At 27.6% G+C, this 13867-nt stretch overlaps 1 protein-coding gene across 1 annotated transcript in view; it reads right to left on the bottom strand.

Moving 5' to 3' along the window:
• Positions 1–337: 337 nt before the first annotated feature.
• Positions 338–13867, bottom strand: part of LOC136968215 (uncharacterized) — a 75062-nt gene continuing 61532 nt past the window's right edge. The window contains exons 13-15 of the mRNA XM_067262197.1: positions 11904–12024; positions 1384–1563; positions 338–700 (exon numbers count right to left, since the gene is read on the bottom strand). Coding sequence (XP_067118298.1) covers positions 576–700; positions 1384–1563; positions 11904–12024 — 426 coding nt within the window. The 3' untranslated portion in view covers positions 338–575. The remainder of the gene's footprint in view (positions 701–1383; positions 1564–11903; positions 12025–13867) is intronic.

A 13867-nucleotide genomic window follows, 5' to 3' on the forward strand; every position in this document is an offset into this window, starting at 1 on the left:
AACCGCGACAAAAATCGGTGTCAGACATCCACGATAGCGAGATTTTCCGTTTCGCTCGCGAGATTCTATTTCTCTGCGAGAGCGACATGGCTACAAACTTCTCGCCTCTGCATGGCCGTAGCCTTATGCCACTGAAAAACTATAAATATACCATTTAAATAGAATTATTTACATATAAATTAATTTAAAATAAATTATTAAAACAAAGAAATTATGTATATACATGTATATATATATATATATATATATATTTATATATTCCTCTAAATAAACATTCTATGCTTATTATGAATAATATTCTTGTGTTTTCTTTAGTATATACTTATTCTTTCGATTATTATTATTATTATATATATATATATAGATATATATAATATATTGTTTTATGTATATACATATACATGATATGCTAGAAATACATAATTCCTAAAGGAATTACTAAAATACTGTGTATTTTTTGATCGTTGACTGTGTTTATTCACACTAGTTAACAACTAGTCGCTCCTTGAATGCATGACAAGAACTGTGAAAGCTTGAGTAATCAATCTTTATTCTACTACTTCGATTCCATCTTCTTACGTCAATTTATGCCAGTGACGTACTTGGCGATAACCAGCGGACATTGATTCATTCCAATGATCCAAAGGTTTACCACGGGCAAACATATAAGATCCTAACACAACTCGTCCTAAAATTTTATCTGCAATTATAACGAGAAAAAAAAATATATATATATCATCATATACTGTTGTATACGTAAATATCAACGTAATAAATGGCTAAATGACGTCATAAATAAAATTCGTGTCATTACCGCAAAATTAATAAACACAATTATTACTTGTTATTTGAAACCGTGCCTGTGTTCTTTGTATACAATTTAAAGACACAATGGAGTGTTGATTGAAGACACTAGACTTTGCAACATCCTTTTATTCAATTGACCAGAGTAAATAATTGGATAAAAGGATGTTGAATAGTTTAGTGTCTTCAACAACACTCTATTGTGTTTTCAAAAAGTAAACATAATCGTGTTTTTTAGCATAATTTTATAAAAGTATGTTAATAAGCTTTTTATAGAAGAACTCTAAACCCGTTTCAAAAACCTTAATTATTATCTATTGTGTTTTATCACCTGTTACGTATTATTACGCTTGCAGTAATAGTAACACAATAATTGGAATGTAACAAAAGAAGTAAATGACGTTAACAATAATAGATATTGTTCGTATGACGTAAAAATAGTTCGTTAGCTTAAGTTAAGTAATAAATGCAATAAACTCATATTTTTTAATGTGTAATTATGATGAAAAACAATTAAAAATTATAACAGATAAAACTCATTAAAGATACAAAAGCTTTAAAATTTATAATTATAATTACCCTTTTGAGCACCCGCTACTGTTACTTGTAAAATAACACTGACAGAATTTAGTAAATTCTGTGTTAATCGAAAATTAAACGATTCATTATACTTTGGTTCTGTAGTTTTCTTAGCTATAACTGTCTTCTTTGTTTTAGCAACTTTATTGTCTTTCAGAAACGTAACTTTGACATAAGAATCTGTAAAATAAGTAGAAAAAATAGCATAAAATTATATTTTAAAATACGTCTAAACAGTAACTAAATAGTATAAAAAATAAACTATTTTAGTGATTCCACTACCAACCAGTAGATCGCGAATTACCGGTTGATATATGTTAATATATGCATTATATAGCAAATCTTAAAATTCCTAATTAGTAGGTCGCGATTCACTTGTTGAAAGACGGATATAGATGCAAAATTTTAAATTCCCAACTAGTAGATAGCGATTATTTAGTTAATAAAAGTCTAAGTTTGTAAATAAAATTTGTTGAAAGTACCAACTAGTCGCTCGCGAGTCACTCGTTGAGCAATATTTCGATAATATTACTTTAAACTTTCAAATTATCAGGAAAATTTTTATATTTAGTACCTGAATAATGTTCTAGAACACAAGGAAAATGACTTCTAGGAAATAACGTTAATAAACACTAATCTGCAGGGATTTGAATACGTTTATTTGTTCATTTATTTCATGAATCAAAAGTATTTTTCAATAAAAACAACCCCAAACGACGTATAAAATTTATGATCAATAGATGTAAGTCTATACAGTAGTCTACTTTGTGCAGATCAATAAAAATATATAGAGGATTCTTCTGTTTATAGAACTTATCCCGGTCGATACAGTATTAAAGGACTTGAACATAGTATAGTACTTGTTAGTTATAGAAGCATGTAGATATGTTTTCAATTAATGTCAATATTGTTATTACATACTTCTAATACTTCATAACTTACCTGTTAACTGTTACTAAGGTCAACACATCCAATTTTTTTACCGTAACGAGTATTGTTGAGAAACTTTGTTGTGTAACAATACCAAAAACAATTCTTTTAATTGTTAAATTATGAATTGTTTCCTTTTTTTTCTATTATACAACAAATTCTCATAATAGCATTTCTTAGAAAATTGGATGTAACAACAGGTAAATTATGAAATAAATATTCAACTATTAAATATTTAATACAATTTAAATTAAAATCCTTCTCAGTTCTCAACCGGCGAATCGCGATTTGCTTGTTGAAAGATGGTAATTTACATGCTAGACATAAATAGATCGCGATTTATTGATTGAGCGATGAAGTAACAAATGTTACAAAGAAAAACGTTAGGCCGATATCAGAAGATTTTGTGGAAAGCGATTTCTGATCGATCCGATTGCTACAAATCATACAATGCGATTTTCGATACACGAAGTCGCAACTACACGAACAAACGTGGCTGCCCGACGAAAGGCGTGTATCACGTAAGCGATTATTTTAATGCTAGTGGCGGACGAAATGGCTGAAGAACATTTAAAAAAAAATAGAAAAACCTGGACAAGAAAATGGATCACGAACATAAAAACGGCGGCGGCTCGTGATAAGCACCGCGAAACTGCATCACCCTCAAATTATACGAAATCAAAACGATTGTATTAGGGTGGTTGCGTGCCGCACCCTTCAGTGACAACACCCTCATTATTAGACAGCCACGAGGGGCCACTGCACGAGAAACCCAAAGCCATGTTGATCTTAAAGTGTTTTTGAAGTATTGTGAATCTTTATGATTTCATAAAGGCCAACACTTTACTGTATTTTTCAATTCAACTTGGCATCAAAGATGGCGTCAAGAAACATTGATCTTGTTAATTATTATATTTTCGTATTTCAACACTTTGCATCATAATGTAGTGGCTGTCAAGAGAAAACGCCAATGTTTTTATCATAAGTACTCGATATTTTTTATAAAATACAAACACTTTCAGAGTAATATCGTGTGATATTTTCTTATAAACTATGCAATAGTCAAAACGCTGTAGGACTGATAAAAAGAAAAATACAAATAATTATATCCAACCTTAGTACCAGTTTACATCTATGATAGTCTTAAGCAACTCACACGTCGTATTATTCTCATAAAGTTTTTGATTGTGTATAGCTGTGTACACTCTGAAAATGTAAATAAATAAGTTGAGAGAGATATTAGGACACATGTGTTTGAATAATAGAAAATACAGCGATATAAAGGTTGCTTGCAAGCTGGTGCAAATATATCTATGGTTTTATAACAGAATAAGAATTCCGTAACGCTCTCTAATAATATCACATTGGTTACACACTTGAATAGTCGAAGACATCGCCAAAAAAATAGTACCTCTCAAATATCCATTGCAGATGAGTGCAGTGTCTCTCTCGGTGCTATTATAGGAGAGATATACACATAAAACCTTCTCAGAAATAAACCGTGTATGTCAATTATAGTAATGTATAGTCCGCCAGAGTAGACAGGTTTTGGATTTATGTTTTGGTGCTTATTATTATATATCAATTTGTTGAGACTCTTCTTTTTAAAATATCTCCATATAGATAAAGTTAAAGCCGTCAGTATGGAATACGTAACTTATTAATTGATGAAGAGTAAATAATTGTCTGTTAATATGGAGAATTTATTCGTATAAGAACACTATTCAAATAGGATACAGTTCGACAAACAGTTCTGAATTGTTATAATTTTATATATGTTCAGTATATATCTCTTATACCAATCGCGAAACTGAACATTGTCTCATAACGACTCCGCATTGGTGTAATGTGATCAAGTTTATATCAGCTGAAATCTTTAAATTATATTATACACCTACACATAATTTCTGTTTACGTGTCATTAATAACTATTTCAAAATTATTAATTGATGTGATTGCCTTTCTAATTCATGTAATATTAAAATAAACATTTAAATGGAACTTGTATTTCAACGAACTGAATGTATTCCAGATTATTCTATATATTCATTTATATATAAAGACTAGATTATATAAAATATGATTATACAAAGGTAATAATCTTAAAATGATATAAGTAAGTTTAATAAATTCACACCTATCGATGTTTTAAGATTGAGAAAATGTTTCGCCGTATGTCTAATATTTGAGAACGACACTCGATAGTAGTCATAAATTAAAAAAATTTATTCTCTTCGGCGAAATCAGCTAAAAGGCCACTCATCAATTAAATAACAAACCCGGAGTTTGTGATAGGTCTCAGAAGTTTTTAACTCATAAACGCTTTTATGTCCAAAAGCTCACCTATTAAATCATTCTTTTTCGTTTATATAAATATATGTATGGAAAAGTGTGTTAATTTTAATGAATAACTATTAACATAATATATGAGTTAAATAACATAAGTCACTATTATATATATTTAAAAGATTTACTGTAATTTATAAAGATAATTCGTCATTAAATGTTTATTATATTGTTAATATTTATTTATAATAATCGATGATGGGAAGATATATCGTCGATGATTTATTCACCTCTCTACTAGCAGCCTCAATCCATTGTCCAGCCTCCAGAATTTCAAAATGAATAGGTTTTAAATTTATATTTGTTCATACGATATAATGATCACAGACAAATTATGTTCATATAGTCTATTAATGTATTCTAATCTAGAGTTTATAATTATAATACTTATATATAAATAAACAGATAAATCATTATATATATTAAACGCATATAGTTGGAAATATTTTTTTTTTATATCACATAAGATATGATTTAGAGAATGCAGATCACTATAGAATAAAATGAATTTATATTGATTAAACAGCGAAAATTTTGTTCTAGTTGGACGATGTGTTTGGTATTTATCTGTTTGAGTATAACGGCTCGAGTATGACTCGACTTCGTTTGCTCATTTCTCATAATTAATAAAAGTTTAAAATGTCAAGTAATTTTATTAACATATCTCATGTTTTGGCATATATATTGAATCGAGCTAAATCAATATCGCTCTATACGAGCTTACAATTTCCTTATTAGTTTTTTCCTCTAATCACATTTAGAGCACTCCTTCTACTCTATAGCTCCGTATTCTTTTAAGCTTCTGTTATTTGAGATTTTTTGGAGAATCATTTTATATAAACTTGTTAGCTTTCAGTTCTTATTCCATACAATATGTTAAAAATTATTTTGAATATTAAGTATTAAAAAAAATATATGTATATTATAAGTTGATATTTTCCCACAAAATGATTCCTTATATTAATATATTATAGTTATGTTTAATTGTGTTCAATTATTTATCCGTACTTTTCGTAACATTAAGCGATTACTACTCAAATTAAAATTAAGCTTAATTTTTTATTCATTTTTTCTTTACTAATGTTACATATATCTATATAATGGGAATTATGAACAATCATCAATAATACAACACTTTGACCGTATAGAATTTTGGTAAATAAATATTTATTTAGAGGCATACGGATTATTAAATCGAATGCACAATTACACATGTTTGACGAGTATATAATATTAAATCGACACAATATAAAATACAAAGTCTCAGAGAGAGAGAGTGAGCGTTTTATATAATTATGTATCTCCATGTATCCATAGTATATTTATTAGTAGTTATGTAGAGAGTGTGATAGATTGCTAAGTCTAGTATATTCCAATTTCTGGTATTTGTTTTTGATAAGAGTATGAAGGGATTCCGCTGAGAGTGTGTTCCACTCGCTCACTTTATGAGTAAAGACGATTGAGATAAACAACTGTGCCTTGTATAATTGTCTTCGAGAAAAATTTTCATTACCAATATTATCTATGATCAATGGAAATATGGCTGTGTTTATGATAACTATAGATTAAGATCGTTCAAAGGAAGGTATAATAATTTTTGACGTATCTAATCTGTAGATGCATCTTATTCAAATATTCGATATATTCCATGGCGCTAGGTAATTTTATTAGAAAATGTCAAGAAATATGGTAGTGCTGGAGGGTGCGAAAAGATATGAAGACACAGTAAGGACATCACTCGGTTCTTCTTATCTTTTTATTAAGAAACATCCAGTAATCATTTGTTTCATAGTAGCCAATAGTGTGCATGCAGAGGAGATAATATAGAGGGTGCATTTTTGAGATGCATTAAATAGAATTGTTTCGATTTTCTCAGTATATTTAGTAAATATATAATCTCAATTTTTTAAAATAAAACTCCTGTATCTAGTCGAAGCTGCAGGATAAGTTTATCTTAAATCTTTATGTACCCGGCAATTTTATAAAATTTATAAGTTTAGGGTTGTTCGGCATCTTGGTTTAATAAGTGAAATACTTTATTTGATTTATTTGTGAGAAATTTTTAGCAAATTTTGAATTTAAGTCTAATTAAGCACTATTATATCAGATTTATTATACTAGACTATAAGGTAGAATCAACTTCGGTTTATTTATTTTCTAATAAATATATTATTATGAAAAATTATATTAGCACTCAATTAAAAGCTAAAATTGATAATACCAGTTATAACTTATTTATATTATGAATTTTGCAAAATCCAAAATGAAAAAGATTAAACTTTAAAAAATTATTATTGAATATCATAAAGTCCAATACACCATTGATATCCACAAAAACACACTTCTCACCATGTGAACGAGACCGACACGAATATAGAAGGAGATCACATGTTGTAAAGTGAATAAGACAGCATGACTATTTCTTAGTAATTTAAACTATTTAACAATATCTAGTAAGCACATATATATGCGAGACGTATTGAACAAAAAACATAAATAACGCCAAGAAACACCTGTTTATTTTAAACTACGATTTGACGAGGTAACCTTACCTTAATAAAAACTTATTATATTGAATTAAAATATGGTAATATAAACACAAAATCGAAGGCAAATAAAAGTGTTTTGATGAAAAACAGAATTATCTATACAGTAATGCTATGTATGAGACTATATAAGTGATACTAGAATAACAATAGCGCATTAGAAAAAGTGAGCTTATCCACATATTATACGCCCACAACCATGAGAAGGCCTGTCCATTATGTTGATATTATTTAAATAAATAAAATCATATTAGATTTTATATATATTTAATGTTCCAGGTTATAAAGTAAGTAATAACTCTGTAAAAATTTAACCATATTATATATTATATATTAAACAGTTATATATATTGATACTCCACGATTGGAGTGGGCTATTGCATGAAGGCAGAGCACCGCTCCATCCTCGAATGTAAATATCACTTGAGGTGAAGATAGCGCAGATGTTACACACAACAACTAGCCAAAACTCTAACAGTGAGCTTATTGTCTCTAATGAGAGCATAATTTAATCAATAGATCAACTTAAGCAATTGTTTGTGTATTTGACCATTACAGTATATTTGATATACTGTTACATGTGTTGATTAAATTAGCAATATATATTCTCGCTTATTATCTAAATATTGAGCATTAGAAAATCTGGACAAGAGTTTTTACAAATATCTCGTTTTAACACAATATATAACCCAGTATCATTATTACATAATATTATTTTGAAAAATTAATAATATTTTTTAAATTAAAAATTTGTTTATTATATATAGGAAAATTCTATAGAGATATTGTATATAATATATATGCGATTTTTTAATTACATACGATTTGATCAATTTTTAAATAGATTGAGAGAGTCTTTATAATTCTATTTTTCTTTGAGAGAGAGGTGATACTTTAATTTTAATTATTAACTCTAGAATAAAGAAAAATTTACTGTAACCTTAATATAGAGTGGCGAAAATAAAAAAACAGACTTTGTTGTAAATAATTAATATGAATAAAGTTCTCTACTTAAAAAATTATAAAACTTTTTTTATATATACGAGAGAAGCTGAATTATAATTTGATTAAAGATATTTGTGCTTATCGTTATAAAAATTAGTAAAATATAAGTAAATTTTGAAGTTCACGCATTGTTATATTTAAATTGGGTGGAATTTTACTTAAAATAGGAAATAAATTATAGTTGAGTTCATGAAATATATTATTGACTTGAGCAAGATAAGTTATGATAGATTATTATATAGCTAAATGGCTCTTCATTTTAATAATTAATAAAGACTGTATACTGCTACATATAGGGAGTAATTTATTTTAATCAAATAAAAATTTCACCTAAATGATTTAAATATGTGACAAGAAACTAAATTTGTATTATCATAAGACATTTCATAAAAACTGTATATTTTATGAGAATAAATTAAGAATCTTATAGCTGAAAAAGTATATATAATATATATATTTTTCATTAATTTAAATGTTGTTGTTAATCGCGATTAGTCAAATTGACTTGTGGAGTCATTATTCACTTCGAAATTTCGTGATATTCTGATACATTATGTTACTTTTAATATCGTTCCGTTTAACACAATGTTATGAAATTTATTAATAGAGAATTCATAATAAGCATATTTGTAACTCCACAGTTATATAATTAGAGTTGATATATTAAAAATCACAGAAACACTGTACTATTATTCTCCATATTATCTTATCAATGTTAATCTGCTCCAAAGAATGAATCCATTGTTAAAATCTTTAAATTTATTGATTCCTTATAAGATTCAATATATATTATAATTTTTTTCTCGTGTCTGATTTCTAGTATATTAAATGATCTCGCAATCAAGCTATTTTCAGTTTTTTCAATGTGTTTATACGAATATGTACAAATATGGAGTCATAATATATATGAGAACTTTGTAAAATAAATAGCTTTGAAGAGCATCTACAACTCTAATAATAATTATTATATAAGAATAGAAGAAAGGCATAGAGAAACATTATGAGGATGATTGTTTTCGCGTCTTATTGATATAGACTGCTTAGTAGAAATACAGGTTTATTTACCATTATGCCTCTGCTTACAACTTAGAAAGTCGCCTCCTGAAGTGTCCTTATTTTTTTATAGTATAGAGAACAAATGACTTACTATATTGATATAGAAGATTTTATATTTATTACGATAATTTATACTATAGTCTATTAAATACTAGTATCTAATTTTATTCACTATAAATACAATTAAAAATAATTTATAAATTAATAATAACTAAATAAAAATCCTCTGTTATTTCTATCACAACCAGCACAGAGGATATACATAATTCATTAAAAGATAATAGCACTGTAGAGTGTAGAGGTAATTTTTCTTTTGAGAACACTCATCTATGTATTCATGATTTACGAATATGCTAATATTTATATGTATATATTAAGATAAAGTTTTCTATTTGTCTGTTTAAATAATAGTCATAAACAACATTTAATTTTATTATTCAGAGTATAAGTGAGGTAACGCGGAATTAATGCGAATCCTGCCTCTAAGTATTCCTACACTGAGGATTAGGGAGGAGAAAACTCTTATATTGGTGCTACTTTCAAATAATGTGGGTAATGTGAAATCAAAGTGACTGAGTGAGAGTTATGCTGAGGCCTTAGGGACTATTTTTGACAGAATTGGTTTTATTATAATAGGATAAACATAGTGAATTATACACATTAGTCTCATCATAACTGTGCTAAATTGTTTCTAAAACTTTTAGAATAATATAAACTATAAGTTTAATATTTATACATTAAAATTTTGTGTAAACGTAAAGCTTCATGTTATTGTTATGTTAAGATTTATCACACCTCAGTGAGGAAACATCTCGTAAATCATTCACACGGATATATATACATCGCAATACACAAATAATATTCAGTGCTCGGGTAAGATGTGCGTATGAGACTCTGAGAGAGGAGTGTCGAAAATTCTTTATATGTGAATAAGAGTATGACCCACAGCCTCTAATCCTCCATTCAAATTAGCTATAATGAATCTCAATACCGCTGGTGAATATCAAATATATGAGGAGAGAAGATATATAGAGTAACTCACATAAAGAATTGTATATTAAATGCCTTTGCCAGCCACTGTGAGAATGTTTTCTTTAGTAAAACACAATAAAAAAATTCCAATGAAGAGTGTGGGGTTTATATATTAAGCAGAGTATACTCGAAGATCTCTACAAATACAATAGATATTAACTAGCATATAAAAATTAATTTATAATAGTACTCAACTCTATAGAATTTGTAATAATCTAATCTATATACACTAGTGTTAAAGGAACGTCTTAAGAATGCAAAAATATCGCACACACATAAATAAGTATTATAGAACGATCAGAATCTATATGAGAATAGATAGTGTAAACAATAACATACAAGAGCGAAGTCTATGATATAAGGGAACAGATATATATATATATATAAATAGACAAAAAAATCTCATAAAAAATCTAATGTGGTCTTCTCTGTTGTAAGAGTTAAAATTTATATACGAGCAGAAAGGTAGAAAACACACGAAAGTAATCGATTTTTACTTTAGTTATTTAATTAAAAATACATCATCCTTAAGAATTGAATCAGATTAAATTTAAACGTTTCTAATTGAAATTTTGTTTTAGTCTATACTTACTTATAATTTTATTATTAATTTGGAAAAAATTATTTATATTCAAATGTATAAGAATTTTTATTGCAAATGGCATAAAAACGATTACACGCTCTTTGATCCATTAGGATGGTGAACATGAATAATCGATTATATTCTAACGTTACTACATATTGATTAATCAATATTATCGATAAATTCAGAATATAGGCCTTTTTTTTAAAAAAAAAAGTTAAATTTTCTAATTGGAGGAAGTTAAAATCCGTAAAATAAAACAAGATAACTATTTACCGTGTATAATGCGCACTTTTCTGCCAAATTTGTGTGGGGAAAAATAAGGATGCGTGTTATACATGGGTACTAATAAATACTAATTTTATATTTAAATGTTTTTGATTCTTTATTTATGCTTATAGGAATAAATAGCGACAGTGATGAAGAGTTCTTGGCCTTCTATGATGAATAAATACGGTAAATTATTTTACCGGTACATAAAATTTTTTGTACCATACGTTAAAAAATAAATACTGAAATCCCCTAGTAATACAAATAAACAAGTACCTAAATATAAAAAAAAATTAAAACGAAAGATTTTTCTTTGGACCAAAAACGTGGGTGCGCATTATACACGGAGAATATGGTAATTTGCTAATTGTCATATGTAGGAGATAAGCCATATAAATAAGTATTAAAAAATATACAAAGATATTCTTATTTATTAATTTTTAAAGCCTTTATCTTTATAATTATTTTGTAATTTATTTAAAAACAAAATCAAGAAAAGAAAGAAAAACTTGATGACTCTGTACATCGATTGATGAGGAATAACTTCTTACAAAACGAAGAAGCTTCATACAAATTTTACGCTTTCCATAGAGTACAAAAACTGCGTGACACATTATAATTAAAGTAATAATTCAAAATTAGAAATAAATAAAATAATAAAAATTCTAAACAAAATTATAAACATCATTATTACATTTTATAATCTCCAAAATGTTTCTTTTTAATATTTAAATAATAAATATTCAAATTACCTAATGTAGTAAATCCATTGGGTAATTTTAATCCTCTGGCTTCAAAAACTGTAACGGTTAATCTTTCCAAGTTCTGATTATAACAAAGGCTTACTAAAAGTTCCCCAATATCTGAAAGGCTCTGAGAAGAAATTAAAGAAAAAAACACAATGTTATAATTAGAATTATCGATATAAATATCAAAGAATGTATGATCATTATTTAAAATAAAAATTTCTTGCATGACGAAATTGCAGCTCAATTAAAACATAATTGAGAGAAAAGATAACAAAAGAACGAAAAACTTCGCTTTATCATTAATTAAGAAAATAATACAAGAAGTTATGTTTCGTTGTTTTACATTATTATCAATTCTAATGTTACATAATTATAATTGATTTTATAAAATATTAATCAATAATTATTAATATTTGTATATACCTATACACAATATACTAGCTGAGATGTATAAAATACACGTATATACGGGAAAATAATATATACAGTACTTACAATATAAAAGATCCGGCCAAAAACAAATATAAATACATTGTATAGCCTGAGAAAAATTCACTTTTTCTCACGTGATACTCGGACAGCGAGACAAAGAGACATGAACTTGAAACTAGCCTAAATCCTTCCCAAGACTATCTTGAATATATTTACAAAGTTTCTTATAAATCGGTTCAGCCGTTCTCACATACAGTAGACCTCCCTATAACACGGTAGATAAGTTCCGTGTTATATGAATCCGTGTTGTACGAGTCACTTAAATACATGAGCCAATCACAGCCCAGTGTGCCGGTTGTGATTGGCTGCGTACAACACGGATTCATAATGTACAACAGTGACTCGTACAACACGAATTCATATAACACGGAACTTATCTACCGTGTTATAGGGGGGGTCCTATTACAGTAGTGTAATAGGACAAACAAAAAGACTGGCACGCGTGAATTTCCTTGTACATTGTACATTGTACGTATACAAACGTAGAGAAATTTATTATATGATGGGCAATTATCTATTGTGACATAGTTACCAGGCTGCAATTTTTAATCATCTTTTAATTTAAAATGAATCCTCGTGTATAGTTAATCGGGGCCTCCGACTCTTAAGCTTTTCATATAAGGTCTCGATTTTCATCTATCTAACTACGTTCTAGAGTTTAACATAGGACAGACATGCAAATAGACGGACAACAGTAGGAATGTACAGGTATGCAATTTGGAAATTGTAGCTCAATAATATATAAGATCTAGCAGATGTACCGTTTCTTCGTACGGGTATTTAAAAAAGAAAAAAGACTTATAATACATTTATATATTGTAGAAAAATTGAATTGAAGTTAAGAACGCCTGAGATCTTCGAACACGGTTTTTTCATTTCAAAAATCGATGTTTTCGGTGAGTCTCTTTTAAAATTTTTAGGCTAATCCGCTTTACTACTAGCTTTTCAATTCTCCGCCATGATGGAAAATAACGAATTGCCTGCGTGACCACGTGCTGCCAGATCTTCTCGTTTGTGTTTTGTAATTTATTTTATTTTACTTTTGACGTTTGTGAGAAATTTTGATATTGAAATTTAAATAATATAACCGACGATAAAAAAATATTTTAATAATAAAATATTTGATTATTTAAATCAACGATAGACGGCGCTATTTAGTCCATGTGGACAAGTGGAATGTATCCCTGCTTTTTACGGGATTCCGTTGTATTTATTTTAAGAATTAATAGTATAAAAACTCAATTCTGTGAATTAAACTAATATAATATTTTGATATATTGAAGTTTCTTTGAAATTTCCCGTAAATCTTAGTATAAACTCTAAGACAATTAAAGTGGTCATAACTTTATTAAAAATTGGCTGTCATTTTAAGGTTGTTTCTTACGTTAAAGAAAACATTTTATAGTTTTTTTCCAAAAAGTAATAAAATTCTATATCTGAAAGGTTAAATAAAGATAATAAGTAGTGTACGATGC

Source organism: Centruroides vittatus, unplaced genomic scaffold, assembly GCF_030686945.1.
Source record: "Centruroides vittatus isolate TY-2023 unplaced genomic scaffold, ASM3068694v2 contig_1416, whole genome shotgun sequence".
In the NCBI taxonomy this organism is placed as follows: Eukaryota; Metazoa; Arthropoda; class Arachnida; order Scorpiones; family Buthidae; genus Centruroides; species Centruroides vittatus.